The 22,605-nt window shown below is 38.0% G+C and overlaps 2 protein-coding genes and 1 non-coding gene across 3 annotated transcripts; all 3 read right to left on the bottom strand.

Annotated features, from left to right (window-relative positions):
- Positions 1-14,127: 14,127 nt before the first annotated feature.
- On the bottom strand, positions 14,128-14,199 carry TRNAP-UGG (transfer RNA proline (anticodon UGG)). Its single transcript has one exon. It is a non-coding gene; the product is annotated as a tRNA-Pro (tRNA).
- Positions 14,200-16,214: 2,015 nt separating this feature from the next.
- Positions 16,215-18,553, bottom strand: LOC108653219 (uncharacterized). Its single transcript, XM_018103578.1, has 6 exons — positions 18,352-18,553; positions 17,934-18,287; positions 17,038-17,215; positions 16,771-16,967; positions 16,465-16,715; positions 16,215-16,409 (listed from the first exon to the last, which is right to left on the bottom strand). The coding sequence occupies exons 1-6, from the start codon at positions 18,551-18,553 to the stop codon at positions 16,215-16,217; spliced, it is 1,377 nt and encodes a 458-aa protein (XP_017959067.1).
- Positions 18,554-20,178: 1,625 nt separating this feature from the next.
- AttD (Attacin-D) lies at positions 20,179-22,490 on the bottom strand. The gene is given in 4 exon segments (XM_089256251.1): positions 20,179-20,398; positions 20,400-20,616; positions 21,692-21,693; positions 22,283-22,490. Coding segments are annotated over 4 exon segments (519 nt in total). The 5' UTR covers positions 22,415-22,490; the 3' UTR covers positions 20,179-20,230.
- Between the last annotated feature and the right edge of the window lie 115 nt (positions 22,491-22,605).

Here is a 22,605-nt window from a genome sequence, read left to right as displayed (position 1 = left end):
GAAACAATTTCGTGTGCCGAGCACACAGAAACCTAGGAGATTTATAAGCTGCTGGCAGTGAAAGGGAGCCGTACTACCCGCATTAAAAATCCGAGTCATAAACATATTTGGAGCGATAAAAAGGTCAGCCCCCGTCCCCGCGCCAAATGACCTTTGTGCTCTATGCCCTGTTCTAAGCTGTAAGTAAACTTATTGAATGTCTTAAGTTTTTTACATCAGCCTCAGCCCAGTCTGCGGGCTGCCTTCTGCTTGTTTTCATTTCATTTTTATGACAACGTTTAGAAATTGTTGTAGATGTGTTGTTGGTGCTGCTGCTGCTGCCGTTGCTGCTGTTTGTCTTTCCTTTGGCTGCTTTTGGCCACATTTAGCGCGGCCCCCACCGTATTGACATTTGATCTTTATTTGGGCATGGTCGCTGCCCCAATGCCCCTCGATGCCGCCCCACAGACGCGCACTCGTGTGTTGACTGTGTCGCTTTGTTTGTCTGCAGGCATCTTTTTATGACTCGAGTATGTTTGCCTTTTGGCTTTGTGCATGCCATAAAGAAAGCACAAAAAATGGAATACAAGCTCTAGAAATCAAACTTCTTCTGCTTCGGCTGATGGCGCTGGAGGTGGCTCGGCCACAAATATGAGGTCATCTGTTATGAAGGCTCGCTCAACTGGCTTAAGAAGCCTTTAAGCAAATACAAATTGTGCGACGTTCTCATAGAGTGTTCAGCTTGCGGTGACAATTGTATTTTGCTTCGATCTTAGAACTTTCATTTCTTTAAGAGTTGTCTTTGATTCTCTGTGAGATGCAATTGAAGGCATCAGCCTCAGACTTAAATAGAATTTGCTTGCATGATAAGAAGCGATGGTGATAGAATATAAGAAATAGGGCGATGTATGTTTTTATTTTTATAAATTTGTTGTATAACTATATCAACTGACAATCTTATGATATGACATCAAAATATGAAATGGAATTATTAAATAGATAATGAATAATACTTAAGCGAGATACATTTTTATTTAATTTTTTTTTTATTATATTTTTATTATAAAATATTTTCGCTTTTTATATCCCTCTCAACTGACAATAAGACATAGAAATATGAAAATAAATTGTTAAATAGAAAATATAATAGAACAATTTAATTCAGTATTTTGAAAAAATACCAAATATATTAAAATTAGAATGGATGTATATATTATATAAGCTGTAAAATGTTTTCATTGTAAGTTGATTATTATATACTTTAAACTTTTCAGTTGGGCTTATTGTATTATAATGACTTAGTCTCATTTTATATGTATTAAAGCATTAATCAAAATTTTTATATAGTACAACCTCTGCTATAAATGTTGGCTGATGTAGTTCTTCAGCCCTCCACAAATCAAAGACATAGAAACACAACTTGCTTGGCAGACTAATCGTAAAGCCTTTACAAATCAAAAATGACTACAAGGAATTAATCTCTTATCATTATCCTTTGCCAAGGCCATCAACTAGTATTTAATGTGCACTAATTCCGAGTCAACGCCACGTTTCGAGCTACTCTGCTCAGCCAGCGAAACACACACAAGACGTCTTAATCAAATCAGAGCAGCTAAATGGCTGGAGATACCCTCATAAATATGTCAATTAATGGCACGCCCCCGAACCCGGCCAGGCTGTGCAGGTCTCTTATCGCAATGAAGACATAAATGCCGTGATATCAATTTATGTCAACGCAAATGGGACGGATTGTGTTGGAGCGGGAGTCTAGCGTGGGTCTAGTCGGTGTTGTTTAATATATGCACAGCCACTTGACTGGCCGGGAACATGTGTCAGCGAATCTTAAGTGGAGCTTATGAAACTATTAAAAGGCACAGACAACGCACAGCACATGTCTCTGTCTGGTGTCCCTTACAGCAATAACAAAGCAAACAAATATACAAGAGTGTCGTCCCACACATGTTGCATTGGAGCGGGGGTAATTAGTTTACTACACGCTTGAGGCGTGCCTGATGCCAGGACGAGGCTGCCCGCACAGTTCTCGACCTGAGACACTGCCTCTTTCTCCCTCTCTCTATCTCTCGCCTTTGCCCGTTATGAATAATTCAGTCTATGGGCAAAAACTTTGACCAGCTGGCTGAAGGCTGAGGGCTGAAGTCTGAAGGTTGAGCTAGCCGCAAGAAGGCAACCGCAAGTCGAAAGAAGAAGATGCGGTGCACAGATTTCATTGCTGTCGAGTCATAATCATTGTGGAGCTCTTAAACGCAGATTACTCATACGCACGGTTGCCGGCGAGCATTCATTATTTAGCTGCTAAGTCTGACAGCTCAATAAAGAAATGTTGCTAATGTTAATTGCTTTTGTGCCGCAACGTCATTTGCATAATTTCCTTTAAACAATAAAAATCTAATTTGCCTGTCTCGCATTTTCCCCGACACTTACGTATATATAATTTCTTGTTAAATTCATAATTGTTAATTTTTTTGCATTGGTCTTCTTGTCTTCTTTTCTTTGACCGGGCTTAACTTTAATTAAGAGACAAGTTTATTTTCTGGCCACGCAACTTTCAAGGGTTGTTTGGCCAGCCACGCCCCTGGTGAACCAAAGGCTGGCAAAACAGTTTCTATTATGGCCAACAAGATGACAATTAGAGAAAACGACCAAATGAGATTAGTTACAATTGGATATTATTATTGTGAGACGTGCGTGTTTGGTAAGTTTGTAATAACAATTGTGGGCTCTAGACATTTAAAATCAATTTTAATTGAAAGTTTTAGTGGGAAAAACATAAAGAGAAGTACAGAATTCGCTAGGCTAGAAAATAATATAGGAAATAGAAGATTCCTTTCGCATAAAGTATATATAAAGTCTAATAAAGTACAAGAAATAGAAGGAAAATAGGACAAGTAAAAATATATAAAAATGTATAGCCTGATCTACTTAACATACTGAATGAAAAACCTAAACACTTAAATAATATTTTGGCTATTTTGATGCTTGTCCAGTCCAAAGTCCTTTACAGCATACTCCTTTGGAAGAGGAATATTTTTGTTCACACAACACTTAAAATTAATGGCTCACTATTTGCACAACAGCTGGCTGGCATCGCATTTGGTTATTTTACTTCCAAATTTGAGAACTCGGAAAAAAGGTAAGCAAACCGTTTGGCAACTCCACTTGCCCCACAGCTGGCGCGAGCAATTGGATTGTTGGTAAACAAACACACAAAAAAACCTTTTGTAACTCATTCGCGACAGTTCGCCTCTCCCCCAACCCCTCGGGTTGCTGTGGCCATTGTCGTAGCTCTGCCGCGCACTGTGACATATGAGTCGAATATGTTGCAAATTCAATATTTGCCAACAATTTTGCAGCATTTCTTGTTCTTTTTTTGGGTTTTTTGGTTTTTGTTTTGGCAACATTTTTGCTTCTTTGTTTTGTACGCTTTTGCCACATGTCCGAAATGACAGTTGAAACAAGCGAGCAGTCCAACAACAACAACAACAACAACAACAGTGAAAACAGCGGCTGTTCATCGTCAAAAAAAGAAGAAGAAGAATGTTTAAAGCAAATAAAATCATTTGATGCAACACACAGAGCAGATATATAAGAAACAATACAAAGATGAGATTGAAATGGACTTTTGATTGCCCTATTCCAAAAATGTAAGGATATTATAAAAGGAAAATTCACATACGAAGTTTACTTTAATATATAATAAATAAAGGCATCTTAAGTATATACAAGCTTATACATAAAAATAATTTATGTTATTTATATAAAATAATAAATAATGTTATATAATACTGCAGAATAACATTAACATAATTAGTTAAAAACCTTTTACATATTTTTTTCATATTAAAATTTTATATTTTTTTTATATATTATTTATTTATATTTTATTATATTTTATTTTATATCTAAAAGTTTTCGTACTGTTAATATTTAATATATATGCAATTTTATTTTATTTTATTTTTATTTTTTTTTTTAATAATTAATTAATAATATAAAAGCCTTTATTGCATTAATTCCGTCTACACAAATGTGGAATACTAGTAAATCAATATATTAAAATTGTATTAAAAAAATAAAAATGCTTTTTTATTCTTTCTATATTTTGTAGTTTATTGTATATATTATATTAATATATTATAAACATTTCAATTCACAGGGTTAATGAATTCATATTTTAAAATTATTTCAAATTTGTAACTAAACTTTTTTATTAATATTTTAGTTTTCTTTATATTCCAGCCAGTTGATCTACCTACTGTAATACCTTCCACATTTTCGCACTACGTTTGGTAGGCAAATGTGCTGCCCATATTTCGGGAGGGTAGAGTCCACATTTCCGGTATCATATGGGGTTTCGTATGGCCGCAGGGCAACTCTGCAGCTGACCGACCGGCCGTCCAGCTGTCCACCCGTCCAGCCAGAAGGACGCGTTCCGCCTCAGTCCTTCGGTCGCCTTTTAACGTGTGCTTTGTTTAACGAATCGTGCAAATGCGGGTGGAATCGGAATATGCCCAGCTCCGTGGGGCGATGAGCAGTTTATTTTTCACATTTTTGTGCATTTATTTGATTACGCAGAGTATTTTATTTTTCAATAAACACGCGAAACATACAAAACAGAAAAAGAAGTAAGAAAGGAAACTGGCGCCGCTCATTAAATTTTGATTGTTTCTGGGCCATAAAAATCACAGCAAAAGTTTTAACTGCGCGCCAGCAATCACACAACTACTACAGCAAGCACAAACAACAACAAATTATGCTGATGGCTACATAATAGCCAGAGCCTTGGCTCCAGCTCCATTCCACCTCCAATTTCCTTCTCTGGCTGCCCATTGAAACTTTGGCGTCTAAACAGCAGAAAAACTGACTCGTGACTGGCTGAAATCGCTTTAGGCATTCACCAAAAATGATGATAATTAGCCGAAAACCCGCTAGCCCCGCCCCGCCCCATCAGGCAGCCAGCGACAAAAAGTAAAAGTCAAATCAAAAACTAAACAAAAGTGCCAAGGAAGCCGAGCCACGTCTCCAGGGTGGCGTGGAGTGGGGCCTCAGTGGTGTCCCAATGTGAAAATTAACTTGTAAACGCTTACAAGAATTGGCCAAGCCGAGGCAGATAGAAACACCAAACACCTAACTGTGGCCAGGAGTCGTCTAACGTTTAACGTTTAACGTCTAACGTCTCTCGTCTCTGCTGCTGTCTCCCGGGACTCTGGACTAACGATTTACAATCAAACGAAGCGCCAAAGTCAAAATAAAAACTTTTGCATTTTATTTCGACTTTTGATATTTGCGCAGATTTCTTGCTCGCTACTTTCGAGTGCGATTAAATTTGTTTTAATGGTTTTTGTTCTTTGCCTGCTGTGTTTTTAGGGGGGGCGGGGCGTGAGACTGCCCGCCGTTGGGGTGCGCAACACTTAAAGTTTGTTTTTTAATGGCCGCAGCTTTGGTGGTGGCATTGTGGTTGCCCGGGCCTCCTAATTGCCGCCACGCAAACAAACCGCTTAAGGGCGTTAAAGTCTTTAGGAATTCCCCCCTACCAAAGCTAAAGGCCAAAGAAATTTGTCTTAATCAAGCCGAAGTTCTCTTAAAGGTATTTTGATTGATTTTCCATATATTTTCTGCATGTTTTTTTTATTTTTCTGAATCAAAAAATTTGATAAGAATTTCATTTATATGTATATAGTTTTTAGAGCCCTACAGGTCTATATTCGGATGTTGTAGGCTAATAATTTTAAACTATTTTATTTACTTTTAAATTTGTATATATATTAAATAATATTATTTTCAAAATGCAAAAGTAAAAGTACATAGGATATTTACGTTTAAAGGGTGTTAATTATTAAATTATTCCATTATCGGTTCGCTATTTTTTAACTCATTTTTAAATTCAAAAGAATTTATTTTACATAAAAATTGAATCGTAAACAATGTTAGAATTTTATATAATTTAAATAGCTTAAATATATAAAAAAATTAAATATTTTTTTAATTCAAAATAAATTTTATAGTAAATATTGTTCGAATTTTAGATTAATATATCAAAATTTTAAAAAATATATTAAAAATGATAAAATATAATTTTAGTATTTATTTGTTTTCACTATTTATATTTGATCAATTATAATAATACTTTAATCGTTATTTATGGCATGTACATACTCGTTTAATAGTAAAGAGAGTTTCAACTAAACCCAGTAAAAGCCGAGAATATTCATATATACAATAGGCTAAAAACTAACATACTTTTGTTTCATAAATTTGGCTTATGTCTTCCGTCTCAACTGTGGCTTTGGGCAAACAATAACACATGAGTTTCTGTAGCTAAATTATTTTGCTATCAACGTCGTAACACGCTGACCAGCTTTGGCCAGCAACCCTGCGCCACCTCCAGTCCACCTTTGTCATATAGACTTAAGCCAGTCCCTTAGCTTCAGCTTCAGCTCCTGCTGGATGTGGTCCAAGTAACTATAACATTTAAGCAGCTTTGCGCAAGTTGTGCGCCATTTGATAGCCATGAAGAGTTGAAAATGAATTTTATATAAATGTTTTGCATATAGAATAAGCAAGAGTAAGGCGTGCCCGACTACGAGATACGCTGTAGTTGGAGTCAAGCTGGCGATAGAGAAAGGCTTATGATAAATATTTTCTCACTTTCTGCTCAGTCTTTTACTAAAATGTGTAACTCAATACTCCCTCTATGCATTCCCAACGTTTACAGGGTATTAAATGAAAGAATTTGCGTCTACAAAAAAAGGCTAGCATTTTATTTTTATGGCAGCCAACTAACAAGGTTCAGTGACAGTTGACTAAATCATCTAAGGATTTGCGTTTATCACAAGGCAGCCAAAGCAGTTGGTGTCGCATCGCCCAACTCTGTCTATCTGTCTGTCTGTCTGTCTGTCTGACTGTCTCCATGTCCAGGGGCACCTTTGGCGACAGGAAATTGAAAATTTCCCCACTAGCAGAGCCGACAGTAAAAGAGTGCGTGGCATGTGTGGCATGTCAGCGATTCCAGCTGAAGCGAACCCAAGGGCCAATAACATTTACGCTAATTTGATAATCTGCACACGCACAAGGGTTGCGCCAAAGTCAAAACATTTGCATAGCCAGGCGATTGGGGAGCTCGCGGCGGCGGGTAACGCGTGGCCATAACAGACGCACCTAATTGGCTGCAATGGGGCCCGAGGGAGCCCTTGCTGACCACGCTCTCTCTCTCTCTCTTGCCAGAGCCAACTGTTTCCAATCCCTTGCACATTATCAGCGCGTTATCATCGCATTCTTTCCACTCTTTGGCCGGCAATTCTCTTGCGGTCAGCGAGTTTATTATTTGGCCTTTTATTTTATGCTGGCTTATCTGTTTTGTTAATGCTTCAGTTTAGTTGTTGTTGTTGTTGTTGTGGTTGTTGTTGCTGTTGCTGTTGCAGAAGCTGTTTTTGCTACGCTCGCTCCAAATCGCCTGCGTAATCGCTTTTACACGCTTGACTTCAACTAGCTGCGGGTCTTCAGATATTCCATTTCATGTTCTTGTCGGCTGGGCAAATAAATATATATATCTAAGTACGGTTATTTATGAACATTTAAATTTAGTTAAATTTTATTAGCATAGCTTGAGCCAGAGCTGACATCTGGCTTTCGATATCTGAGCACAGCTTTGAAATAGTTTTCTTACCAAATTAAAAAGTTATTCCAGCATAGCAGTTATTTTTGAAGAGCTTAGTATAATATATATATATTTTTTTTTAATTTATAAAATTTTTGGGAATTAATTTATTTTATAAATAATCATTGGGGTTTAAATAATATTAAATGAAAATTGATTATAATCAATAAAATTATATTATTATTATTTTATATATATTTATCAAATGGTTATTATATATTTTGCCAATTAAAATGCTTAAACTCTATAATAAACATCATTAGCAGTTTTGCTCTTCCATCCAGCCGTATTTAACTAGCCTAAACGAAAATCCACGCCCACTTGGCGTATGCGCAATCTGTTTGCTTTTATATGCATATTCATAAGTTACTCATACGCCCCATAGCCAAGATATACATATATGTATGCGTGTACGTTCGAGTGTGTGTCTTGGTATCCTGGTGTGCGACAAGATTTATGCCGATTTTCTTTTTCTGGCATCAAGCATTTCAACGCCTGCAAATTTGCTAATTAATTAGTTTAAATGTGTGCGACGCCTACTGCGAGGGTCTGGGCCATGGCCAAAAGGGAAAGTAAAAGATTTGAAAATGTGGAAAATACCATGCTCTTGCCAAAAGTACAAATCAGTGGCACTTCTCCATATCGTGGCCCGGACGCTTGTAATTAATGTGTTTATGAGCCGTGGCCGTAAAAACCGCAGGCAAAAAACGCGCGCGTTTTTACACGCGTGTAATTTGTTTAACAGAAAAAAAAAAAGAAAATAAAAACAAAGCCGAGTGTGTAGCCCTTTTTTTTTGGTGTGTGTGTGTTGGGACCCCTTCACATACTTTTGGGGTAAATAAAAAATTAATTTAACGCATGTTTCTCATACGGCCGTATAATGAAATTGATTTAAGGTTATTAATGCGAGGCCTGGGCAAATTCCAGCCAGGCGCTGCCTAAGTAAATGTTTGGCATTTCATAATGTTGCTTCAACCTTTAACGTCAATTTTATGCAAATTATGTTATTTCGGCTGCGGCTGCTGTAGATTTGTGGCCAACGATGCTCGGAGTGGGCGTGGCTGCATCCATGTAACGACGGGGCATCGCTCTAAAGTTTTTTTTTTTGTTGTTGTTGTTGTTGTTGCTTGTTGTATTCAAGTGGGTCTGGGTGTTGTTATTGAAGTTTTTGGGCGTCTCGCTGCCTGCTGCCTGCTGCCTGCTGACTGCTGACTGCTGACTTATTCAATAAGCCAAGTTGAAGTATGCCCCATGGCTGGTGGTGCGGTTGCTTAAGTAAATACCGTGTGCCTCGTACGAGTGTATGCAAAAAGTGCAAATAATAATAATAAAGAGTACTTATTGTTTGATTTATGTGTCTGTGTGTGCACAATGCGGCCGAAGGATGAGACCAAATGGAGCTGGAGCCGGTCGGGCTCACTGTCTTCAATTGCTGAGGCCGCAATGCTGCGCCACGAGAGTGAGCATCAGGCCGTAGAGCTTTCTAAATGGCATAAGTGATTCCATTATGTATTAGATATCTGATCTTAATTAGCATTGTTTATTTTGTGGTGTTTGTGAAGGGGTGGAGAGTTCTTAATATTCTAATGCTAATAAATTTATGGTTTATATATGACACTATTTGTTATTTATTTATCACAAATGCAAGAATTGTTAAGATTGGTTAATTCTGCTACTACGAATTTTGAATAATATTTATTGAATGCAGCAAGAAATCAAATAGTTTTGACTTTACTCAAAGTACATTTATCAACAGAAAGTAAACCTTTTTATAAGCTACGTTTAAGTGTACTAAATGATTGAGTGCAGAAGCTACGCCTAGTCTTTTTCCCTTATGAGTTGAAACAGATCTTATAAATATATTGTATATAAATTATAAAAAATTAGATTGTTTTAAATATTAATATTAATAGACACTTGTTATAAAAAATACTTATACACTACTATGCTGGGCACAGATGATCTCTAAGAACTTCTTCTATAAAAGTGAATGTATTTATTCCACATGAATCGAATTTTTTCATACAGATCATAATAATCTTGTATATGATAATTAAGTAAATCTCAGCATTTCTTCCGACTCTAAACTTGATTAGCTTACTTTTTGCACACTGTACTTTGCTCTAGCTTAAGGTGCATCGCTATCTCTCTCTCTCTCTCACTCACTCTTGTTCCTTTATTTTTCTCAAGCTAAGCCCTGACATCAGTTGCTACTGATAAAGTCACCTTTATTTGTCAGTCTTAGCCCAACTGAGTGTCAGTTCTCAATGGGACGAAGGCACGTACCATCCACGCCCATTTCGTATTGTCCAAACCCTAAACCCAAAGCGTTAAACCGCACACACCTATCATGGTGTTATTCTTGTTCTTGTTGTTGTTGTTCTTGTTGTGCCGTCACCTCTGAAACACAATCCCACCCATCAGCCCATCAGTGGCTGGCCTACGGTAACAGAGCGAGGCGGCAGTGGCGGACGCTTGCTAAGTGAGCCATTTATCTTCGCAGGAACCTCAAGCGCGACACAACAGGCGAAACAACAACAACAATGGCATTTCCTACACGCGTCATCCAATCCAGGCAGACGCCAATAATGCCGCACGGAAAATAAAACGATTTATATGCCGCAATGCCACGCAAAGCAAAAGCAAGAGCAACAGCCACACTGAAACAACTACACGACATTTCAGCGTATTTCGGTTTTTGCCTTATCCCAGGACACATCAATTGAACAGCCGCAACAGCAACAGCAACAACAATAACAACAAGCAGTCAATGAAACCCCCTGGAAAAAAAGGAGAAGTAAAATCGAAGATTGCTATCTTTGACGGCTTGTTTTCCTGCCCTCCAGCCGCATGCAGTGGCAGTGGCAGTGGCAGTGGCAATGGTAGTGGGCGGGGCAGCCATTATGTATTGGCGTTGAAACAATTTGAACAGCCATCGGTCCCAGCGTCCGCGCCCCGTCGTCGGCAAAACAAATGAAAGGAAGTCGTTTAAAAGTACAAACGGACATTATTTATCGCTCAAACCATTTAGTCGTCGAAACTACCCGAAGAGCATAAAAAAAGAAGCTGGCTAAGACCTTACTCCGCCTCGTAAGTAGCCCTCCCCCATAGCTCCCGCTCGTGCGTCCAATTGTTGTTGTCTGTGTCTACTTAGTTGTAATAAATGGAAATCGTTGGATCCCACAACTGCCCCACAATACGTTGCATTTAATTTTGGACTCGCAATTGGATTTTAGCCACAGCTACTAAGACAGAGACACTAGAGCAGCTGGCAAGTGGGCGGGAGAGGCGGCAAATCGATTGATTTCTGCTTGCTTAAGCAGTTTTCCACAGATCCGGATAACAGCTGAAAGTAATTTACAGCTGGCTCCATGTTAATTGGAATTGCGTAGTTGTGGTATCGCACTGAAATGAGTTTTCCTCGGTTATCACGGAACAGGGATTAGGGGAGTGTGTGAAAGAAATGCAACAACATTGTTACATGAATAAACGGTCAACATTGTAATAACATTTAAGCAAAAGAATGTTGAGTAATTATATTGTAAAGTTGATATTGAAAAAAAAAAACATTTAAAGAGTTTTTGTTATAAATAAGTTAATATATTTTATATATATATTATAGAGATATTTTTAAATATTTTTAATAATTATTTAAGTAACTTTAAAGCATATTCAAATGAAATAATTCGGTTGAATATTGACATAGAAACAAATTAGATATGAGGATTTAGGATTTGTTAGATAAACTGATAAAAAAATTAATTTGATTGAGATAATATTATATAATAGAGATAATAAAATATAATAAAATATAATATTTTAATATTAATTTATTTAATAATTATTATTAATAATTCATAAAACATTAAATCTAACTAAGAGCTAAGCACTGGCAGTACGGGCTTTCGGCTTATTATAATATAGTTAAATTATAGTATGGGATAATACAATTTGATCCTATTTCCATCATCAATTTATTTGCATAAACTGTACTTCCTTCGCTTGCTGATCTATTCCCAATACAAACTCACACATTTCATTTGCCTTCACTCGGCGCTTCTCACATTTCGCTTCGCCCCTTTGGTGCGCCCGCATTTCACTCATTACCCCAATGTGTCATGGATAACCGCGTGTGGAGTCCCTGCCTGCGCGGCTGGCATCTGAATCTACCCATTGTCGACGCGACACACACACACACACACACATCGCCTCGGGCGTCTTATCGCCTTAAACCACTTTAGTGTCAGCCATGATGACAGCGGTCGGTCCAGCGGACTAACTGTGAACATTGTCGCCTTTTTTTTGCCAGCCTGCATCCTGTTGTTCTTGTTGTTGTTGCTGCTGCTGCTGTATGGGCTGACCATTTAACGGAGTGGCTGTCGCAGTCGTAGCATGTTGTCTGTTAACATGCCCAGTGGTCTTGTCGACATTGCGATAAAAAAAAAACAACAACAACAAAAACGTAAAGAAGAGAACACAAACACAGTCAACAGCAACGAGGAATTTACGTTTTTGGCCATAATGAGGGTGATTTTCGTATTTGTGGTAGATTTGTCCACTTAGCAGCATGACCACAGCCAGAACTTGGTTTTTGATGCTCTTGCAATTTGCCGGCCGTTGGGCGTTAAGGCAAATCATTTGTACATTTCGCACAGTGGATTATCGTAGGCCTGTTAGCTGTTGGCTGGTGCTGGCTGGCTCCGACTCCTGCTGCTCCTCAGATGATAATGCTCATAATTTGTAATGCCTGCATATATATATACATATGTATATTTGTATTTTTGTTGTTGCCTATTTTGCGGGCAGCGGCAACCGTGGCATCATGATATATGCGCCAGCATGCCTGACAATGATTTCGGCTAATGAGCGAGCCAAATGTCCATTGTTTCGGCCCGGCCAAATGTTGCGGGCGTTTTACTTTTTTAATTGGCATTTCTTTCTGCTGAGGTGGCGTCAACTTTTTTAATAAAAAACCTAAGCCAAAAGCAAGACAGGAATTTCCATTTCGTATGCATGCAAATGAATGCCCGAATTCAGGACAGTTCCACTTCATTCCAATCCAGTTGATTTTCATTACCATGAAGTGGGTCTTAGCCCAGCCCGCCAAGTGCGCCAAGTCCGCCAAATGCTGAAATGTGTACACTATTGTCTACGGATTTTCAATATTATTTGCTGCGGTCGGACGTTCTTTCATTTGTCCGTTTGTGCGCCGTTCGCCCGGTCCCCAGTCAGAACCCCAAGCAGCTGAACCTGAATCTGAATCTGAACCTGACGCAGAGCTGTCTTGGGTTCATTGTGCGACGAATGCCGAGGATGTTCATTGTAGCCGATTTCAATTGGGCATTTTATTTTATATTTGAATTTTAAAATTCCTTCCGCTCCGGCGACAGCAGGCAGCGACAGGCAACAGGAAAATGGACAATTTCTGTTTTGTGGCAATTGATTGGCAAATATTGTCCGGCCAAATGGCCAAGGCGAAAGGTTTGCTGATTAATGCCAACTGACAGCAAGTCAGCAAAGTGTTTTTTATTCATTTGTTTGTTTGTTTTTTTTTTTTTTTTTTTTTAAGTTTTTTCTTACAGTTAGTTGAGTTTCAAAGAATGCCAAACAGATATTTAATAAATATTATTTATTAATCGGGATAAATAGTATCGCAAACACTGCAGAGTATTGTAGGTGTTATATATATATATGTATATATACATTATATAAAAAAATCTTAGCTATAAGAAATATATGAATTTAAGGAAACTCTTTTTAAACTCCAAAGTTTCTTAACAAATCTCTGTATGTTTGGGTTCATTTTTGGAGTAAACTTTCCACTTAGCAGCTAACAAATACACATGACAACTCAGCCATGGCTATATGCACAATTTAAGGCGCCTATAAAAAAAGTTGGCCAATTCGTAAGTCGCATGCAAATTACATGCAATAAAACGAGGCACGTCGATGCTGGAGCAAACTTAAGAGGCTGAGGCAGACACACTGCGACGCCCACAAGCCAAAGCGATTATTCTTTATTGTTTAGACGATGGCTAAAACAACAACAACAACAACAACACCAATAACATGAAACAGCCGCTTGTAGCAATTCTCACATCATACGATTGGCATTGAGATTGCGTCTTGGTATTGGGAAATTCCCAAGGCTGTCATATGTAAGCACAGCTAGACGGGCGATGGGGACGACACACAGACAAAGACACGCACACATGCCCACGCCTTCAATATGTAAATTTGTCATTGAGCAAACAAAAAAGGAGTGAAATAATCATAAAAATGTCAATGCCGACTACGAGGAGCAGGAGAGCTGAGAGAGAGAAAGAGAGAGCTGTGTTTGCGACAAAATCCTGAATTGAATTTTTATCTATTGTATGGGCAATAAAGTCACATTGTCACAGCGCCTCTATAGAATTATTATTATTTACTTTTGGAAAAAAGTAACAAATACGAGAGAAATAAAAGAATGCAACGGGCTCAACCGGGATTTGAACCCGGGACCTCTCGCACCCAAAGCGAGAATCATACCCCTAGACCATTGAGCCGCTTACGATCGGCAAGTAAATTTAACAAAATTTGAATTGTTTTTATTTTTTTGCTTTTATTTTCGATTGCAACTCAAGTTGCTGCTAGCGTGCATAATTTATTTAAAATAGGGTGCATTATAATATTTAAGATACATTCAAGCCATAAAATTTATACAGCTCCAACCGGTTGTACAGTTATTTGATGCTTCACTTTTTCCTTCGTCTTTTCAGCTATTTTCTTAATTGAAGCGAGCGCAGCTGTGGACGAACTTATTATTTTTATTTCCTTCATTCTCTTTTTGTTATTAATAATAGGTTTTAATAAATTTTACCCTTATCATTGGGCCGTTGATTTATTGACTTTTAAACGCTGCAGTTTCTCAACACGCAGCTGACTCATCAAATTTGTTTTTTCTTCTGCCTTTTGGCATGCTTTTAATTTAATTTGAAAAGTTTTGCCTGCCCATTTGGCGCATTAAACCCTTTGACCTGCAAGCCAAAAAAAAAAAAAAAACCAAATTGAACAAAAATTCGCAGAGCAGGGCAAATTTAAAAAATAAGTAAAAAGATGTCCCATAAATAATTATGATAACTGTCAGAGTTTTATGCTGCGCTGCAAATTGCCACGCCCTTCGTAATCACCCACCCCAGAATTAAAATGGAATTAAAAAGCTTTTCTCTTAAGGCTAGCCAAAGAAATACGAAGAGAAATAAATTACTGGGCGTAGGACCTCAAAGCTTAATTGCTTTACTAATTGCCGTAGCCCACAATATGCTAACTAAATATATGAACTATGCTTTCAAACTATAATTTTATAATTTTAAAATTTTGTTCTATAAAATCAATATAGTTGAAATTTTTACGAAATGTAAGACTCATGCAATATAAAAGAATTTTGTTGTTTTTTTTTTAATAGTCATAGAAGACAAATAAAATAAAATATATTATATCTCTTCTACTGAGGAGAAATTTAAAGTCTTTTTAGCTTGTTTTAGACAGCTAAAACTTTTTGTGTCGTTATAAATCACATGGCTATAGCCATTGAAGATTTATGAGCTGCTAAATATGCTACAAAACAATGAGGGAGAACTTCAGCTGGTCGTTTGAGACTTTTCGTGCTGTCAGTGGGAAGGTTTAGCATAACTTTAAATACATATCCATATTAAAAATACATTTATTTTACATTGGATATTTATAAAATACATTTACTTTATATTTATATTATATTTTAATATCATAACGCAAAAACACAAAGTAAGCTCAACAAAACCAAAGTTTAAAAGTAAATTTTAAATATAAATAAAATTGAATTCAACGGAAATTTATAATAGCTAAAATACATTTTAATATAGTTGCCAAATTTAGAGTAGATATGTCAGCTATTTCTTGTTTTTCTTTCCTGCTGATTGTATCAAGCCAAAGATTATGAAAATTATTCCAATTAATGCTTGAGCACTTTTTCTAGGATCCCATTTAAAGGCCATTAGCCATTAAGAAAGCACAACAAATTTTTACACTTTGCGTGCCAAAGGCAACAAAAGCCCAAGACGAGCAGCAATAACAACAAACAAACTAACCGAACTGACAACCAAAATAACAACAATGGCAACAGCAACAGCAACAACAACAACAATAAATACTGTAAATAGAGTATCTTTTATTTATTTTTTCAAGAACTTTTTACCTTTTGCCTCAAACTCAGTTTCAAGTGTTTCGTTGAGCGCCACTTAGTTTCTCTGTTGTTGTCCCTGTTGTTGTTGTTGTTGTTGTCGGAAAAAAGCCATTAGAAAAAGGCTGCTTGCGCCTGAAATGGGTTTGGCCGGGGGTTAGCATTGTTTTTGTTCGACTAAGTCAACAAGGTCGAGGGTTAATGAAAGTTGGTCGATCGCGCCAGTTTCCAGCGTCTCTGACCCTTTTATTTTCTGTATCTAAATATATTTTGCTCGACTAGAAGTTACGCTAGAAATGTCAAGTGAAAAACGCGGTTTATCATAATTGTTTCTTTTATAAAAAAAAATCCACTTTATTCTTATCATAATTTGATCATTGCATTGAACTTTTCACGTTTTTCTTTTTTGGCGGCTTGGTGCTTCTTACGCTCGCAATTCTTTAACAAAATCTCTTGAAACTTTCGTCGCATATCCAAAGAAAGACCCGTATTGCGTAGATCCATATCTTCCAGCATCTTATTACAGTTGATGATCTTTAGCAAATGCTTGCCAAAATCCTATCAAATGTAAGCGCTAAGTCGAGATAAATTATTCAGCAAGTGCTGCACTCACCTGGCCCAGGTCGTTGTTTGATAGGTCAATGACTAGCAGCGTCTTCTGCTGGCATATCAACATCATGAACAGCTTGGTTATGCTCTCAGTTATGGAACAGCTGGCCAGATCCAACTCTTTGATGGGCATCGTCTGCAGCGTATGGAAGATGGCAGCGGCGCCATCGCTTTGAATGGGATTCAGTCGCAGCACAAGCCGCACAAGGGGCACGTGGACCAACGTTCGACTGAGAGTATAGGCGCCTTCCTCCGCTGTGGGGGATTAGCGTAAGTAAATTATATTCATATAAAAACGAAAACTATTTACTTATTCTGTTGTTGGTTAGGTCGAGGACAGTGAGGGTGGCAAAGGATTCCTTGCCACACGTTTCGAGAAAACAACGTATGCCCGCATCGCCCACGGCGCAGTGCAGCATGGATAACTCCTTCAGGTGATGGCAGCCCTTGTCTAGGCTGTGTGCCAAGAAACGCAACTGATACGCCAACAGCTTCGTATTGTGAAGGCTGAAAAGTTTGGACTCACCCAGTTGAAAGTAACAAAGGCGTGTGTGGCCATGTCATTGGGAATTCTTACCAAAACTTGCGTAGCTCGTGGCATTGGCTAAGTCCCTTGGCCAACAGTAATATGTCACGGGCCGTTATTTGATTGCAACCTATTTGGTAATTGATGCCAGCTGTCTTGCTGCTGTAGCTCAGCCGCAGTCGCCGTAAGTCCGGCAGATTGCTCAGCAGGTAATCAAGCGGAATGTGATCTGTTGTGGATGGGTTAACTCATTATACTCTGCATGAACTTGTAATTTATTGATGACGTTTGCAATCGACAGCATGGAATTTATAAGGTTTCTTTTATATACTCTTCAGGAATTATTGGAATACATAACTCGTCACATCATCACTTTCTTATTCATCAGCCACAAGTCGTCACTCATCAGTTATCAGATATCGATTATTAGTCATCAGTCATCACTCATTAGTTATCAGTCATGAGCTATCAATTATCAGTCATCAGTTAAAAGTCATCAGTCATTAAATATCAGTTATAAGTCATCAGTCATCAGTCATCAGTTATGAGCTATTGGCCATCAGCCATCAGTCATCAGTGGTGAGGCATCAGCCGTCAGCCATCAGTCATCAGTCATCAGTCATCAGTCATCAGTCATCAGTCATCAGTCATCAATCATCAGTCATCAGTCATCAGTCATCAGTCATCAATCATCAGTCATCAGTCATCAGTCATCAGTCATCAGTCATCAGTCATCAGTCATCAATCATCAGTCATCAGTCATCAGTCATCAGTCATCAGTCATCAGTCATCAGTCATCAGTCATCAGTCATCAGTAATCAGTCATCAGTCATGATCAACCATCTGTCATCAGTCATATCATCAGTTATCAAAAATTCACCAGTTATCAGCCATCATTCATCAGGTAAGGGTATACAATCTCCAGTAATCAACAGGAGCTCACTCACCATTGCTCTCACTGCCCGGCGGGGCGGGCTGTAGCCGATTTATCTCCAATTGATTTATGTACGACGCACAGATGTCCAAGGCGGCTTGCACATTACCATCCTGCTCGTAGTCGCCGGTTTGCATATTTTCAATAAACTCCTGCACATGTCGCTCCATGTAAATGTTAATCCAGTGTCTTTCTCTGCCGCGCGCCTGGAAGGGTGCCATGCGCCAACGCACCTCGTAGCAGCGTCGCCAGAAGTAGTCGTCCCGTATGTGAGAGCTGAGCAACTGCAGCGGTAGCTGCGTATCCAACTGGGTGAGTATATAGTTACGGTCCTGCCGACGCCTCAGCTGACGGTACAGCGGCAGTTCTGGAAACAATAGTCAGAGACGGTTGTCATCTCGGATTGCGTATTTCGAATGTCGGCCTCTTACCGCTCCAATTGCTTACGATGGCGTCGAGCACAAGATGTCGCAGACTTTTCGCCTGATTTGCTTGGCCTTCGTCGGTCTCGGGCTGGCATTGGTCCAATGATTTACTGTTGACACTGAGCAACTTGACATCATTGGGATTGAAATAGGCCTTGAAAGTGTCTATAGAGACGGTGCTGGGAAATTCGCAATAGCTAAAATCCATCGAACAGCTATGTAGCTTTGTGCTTTATAAAAGCATTCTCTAGTTGCACTGAGACATTATAACAGAGCCGGGAGTCGTTATAGAAACGTAATATTGTTGCCAAAGCAACTGTTATTAGCAGAGCTGCAACCCTTATGCAAAGTTTGATGGTTTAAATGAATTCTTTAGCATAGGATATTATAAATATTTATATTTCAAATAAATTTATAATAAATTATAAAATTAATTAGTTAGAGGTTGATGTAGCGGGGACTTGGGAATATAATATTCTAGGCGTTGATGGGGTCTTAACATTAAGAATTGAGTACCTTGTCGGATTGTCAAACTTACTCATCTAGATAGTACTTTTTTGAGGGTCTTTTTTCAATTTTTAATACATTTTTTATTTGAAAAAAAAAAAAAACATCTCACAACTTACTATATTAATGTAATGAATAAATAGATTCATGTCGTAATATATATATATTCCTTGATCTAAATCTAATAGGATAAATATAAGTGTTTGGCATAAAGATGATTATGTTTGATTAAACTTGGAACTTTAATTATATCTTCAATTAAATCTTTTTATTGACATTATTGATTAAACAATTTTGAGCATTAAGAATTCTTTTATCTGCCTTTCAGAAATATTAACATATACTATATAATACACCCAATGCAGATCATGAAATATATCGATACAGCCTCGGTAATTCTGTTCAGTCAACCACTGCCATTCACTGTCTGTGTCCGCGTCTGGGCGCATATTCGTAATGTGGCCAAGCGCATCGTGAAGTGCCATAAAAATAATTCAAAATAAATTGCTTTACATAAAAATTGGTTCGAATTTGGGCAGAGGCAAAGTCGCAACAGTTTTATAAGGTAATGTGTAAGGTATAATTTGGTCATAATAATGCGAATCATGAAAATTTAAGACTCACCCATACACACTCGAACACACTCGCACACTCATACTCATGGAGGCATCGCATAGACACGCTGGGTTATTAATTTTGGCGTCGGATTTTGCCGGGTCGCCGTCGCGAAACATAAATAACGCGCTTTATACGAAACACTTTGCATATTTGCAGGCGCCGCACAACTAAGCCATAAAAATTACAAGAATCTGATGCGGCAAAGTCAAGAAGCCCAGTCATGTCAGCTGCGGATTCCGAGCTAAGTCCCAGGTAGACTTTCGTCGTAAGTAACCACAATAAAAGAGACCACGTCAATATTATTGGTGAACTCAGAGTAGTCGAGGCAGCAACCGCAGAATAACAGAGCGCCCTGTAATGACGTGTAATTATGGTCATAATCGCATTGCCACTTGGGACATTATCGGCTTGCCCCAAAATGACTTTGATATGCAAATGCCGAGCCACAAGATAAACATGTTTTACTCGCAGGATGATCCACAATAGAGCGTGAGTGGTGGTATTTATAATATTACAATGCATAAACTGGATACAATAGTATTACAATACACAACGATACTTGGAAACTAGAAGTCTATTTACTTTAAAATCATCAATAATTTCTGTATCTTGATGAAATCTTTCGTTAGCTCATTATTAAATGGCTGTATAAGTAGGAAAGCCAGATACACACAACAAGAATATTTTTATTCTTTAATATATTTATTATTTCAATATTGAATGCATATGTATATTTTTACAACTTTTGACATTTGGCATTCTAAAATTTATATTGCATGTTCAAACCGTACCCCATATCGGATTTACCCCTGAAGGGTCCGCTGGTGTGGCGCATTGCGTTTGCTGTGGCAGCCACGTTTAGTTTGCCATCGGGCGAAGAGTAGAGATTGGCACTGCCACTGGCATTCACGGAAGTCATATTAAACACATGGCACATGGTGAACACCCAATGACGCTGAATGGCCTGTGGCGGTGCTTATATCCATGCCACCGCCAAATTGATCGTGAGTCCGATTGCGAGTGTGGTAGGCAGAGGCATTCATCTCAGCCTTCTCATTCTTGAAGATGTTCGCTTGACCCGCTACCGTTGTGGTTCTGCCAGATCCCCGGGTTTGAACATGCTCCACTGATAGGCCATGGCCATCGCTGTCAATTGAATGAGCAACATGTGAGTGGTTTTACTTAGTAAAATGCTTGAGCCACTTACCGGTTCACGGCTCCCTTAACGCTAATGCTGTCGTTCGTCACATTAACTCCGGCACTTTTTTCCATTTTTGAATGATTTAAAAATTTGATAATTGTTAATGCTTCAGCGATTCAAGTATCTCTGATGTTCTCCACCACGGATTTCTGCTCTTTTATACATTTTGAGATGTATATATTTAAAGCATATACCACAAAGGCGGTGCATTCCCGCTGACAATCTTAACAAGCTTTGACAAATACAAATACAATAAATGCAGTCATGTATGATATATGTATGTGCTAATAAATTGACACATGTATATAGAATTATGTACTTCCCCATGTATACGCATTGTTTGTTAGTCTTTTAATAAAACATATTGCGGATTCCCCTAGTCATCAGTGAAATATATTTATGTATGCGATATGTGAAATTAGTCACATTTTCCATTCGTATTATTTTACTCTCGGGGGTTCTTATTATTTAAAGAACTAAATAAAATGCAGTTTTTAATAAAATAAAAAAATTAATAAATAAAAAACAAGTAAGAAAGCTCTAGCTGAGACTGCTCGACTACGAGATCCCCTAAACCCCTCGAGCAACTGATATTTCAATATTTACTCACACATGCACACACGCATAAACACGCAATGGCTGCACCGTGGTCTTCCCCTGGGAGCTTAGTAATTGTTTAATAACTTTTCTAGTGGGTGGACTATTATAACATGGATATACATGCATTTGCTAAAGCACAAGTCTCTAGTATTTAAAATACGCCTTTTACATATATGACTTATAAAGTACATATAAGTTTACATTTAAAATCTGGCGACTTTAGCTTTAAAGATGTAGCAGATATAAATTTATTACTGATTTTCGAAAATGTTTTTAATCGATAACAAATTAACGCAACAAGTTATAGTTTTTTGAAGAAAAGCTCGATATGCCCGTGGATATGCCTCACGGACACGGCTAAATCGACTCAGCTCGTCGCCCTGATCAGTATATACATACATACTGTATGGGGTCTGTCACGCCTCCTTCTGCCTGTTACATATTTTTAATAAAACCATTATACGTTGATTTCCCATTTTCAATGGGTTAAATCATTGAGCTATAAATTGATACTTTTCATTATACAATATGATCCAATTCATAAAGTAAAATGACCATGAGTATAAGCTTGTCGCGACCCTAAAGGGTCATAAGCCATAAAGATATGGATTTACTTTAATATCATCCATATTTTTTCTATATCTATGAAATCTTCTGTTAGTTCAAAACTCCTAATCGGAAGGTCATTGTTAAATGGCTATATACATACGGCAAGAATATTTTTATTTTTTAATACATTTATTATTTCAATATTGAATACATATATTTTTACAACTTTTGACATTTGGCTTTCTAAAATTTATATTGCATATTTAGACCGCACCCCATATCGGATTTACCCCTGAAAGGTCCGCTGGTGTGGCGCATTGCGTTTGCTGTGGCACCCACGTTTAGATTGCCACTGGGCGAAGTGTAGAGGTTGGCACTGCCACTGGCATTCACGGTGGTCATATGATAATTGGGAATATGCTTAACACCCAATGACGCTGAATGGCCTGTTTCGGTCTTTACATTCACTGCTCCAAAAACGCCCTTGTCAAAAACTCCGACACGTGCGTTGACTTTTTCATCTCCGACTGATACTCCACAATTAACAGCCTTAGCAATTCCTGTTTTTGGATCTTTATTAACTTGACAATCCATTTTTGAGTTTTTTTTTAAATGTATGAATTGTTAATGCTTAAGCGATTCAAGTATCTCTGATGTTATCCACCACGGATTTCTGCTCTTTTATACTTTTTGAGATGTACATAGCTATTTAAAGCACGAACAACAAAGGCGGTGCATTCCCGCTGACAATCTTAACAAGCTTTGACAAATACAAATACAATAAA

Source organism: Drosophila navojoa, chromosome 2, assembly GCF_054131105.1.
Source record: "Drosophila navojoa isolate 15081-1374.11 chromosome 2, UAZ_NAV_1.0, whole genome shotgun sequence".
Classification (NCBI taxonomy): domain Eukaryota; kingdom Metazoa; phylum Arthropoda; class Insecta; order Diptera; family Drosophilidae; genus Drosophila; species Drosophila navojoa.
This window is presented reverse-complemented; position numbering and strand designations above follow the sequence as displayed.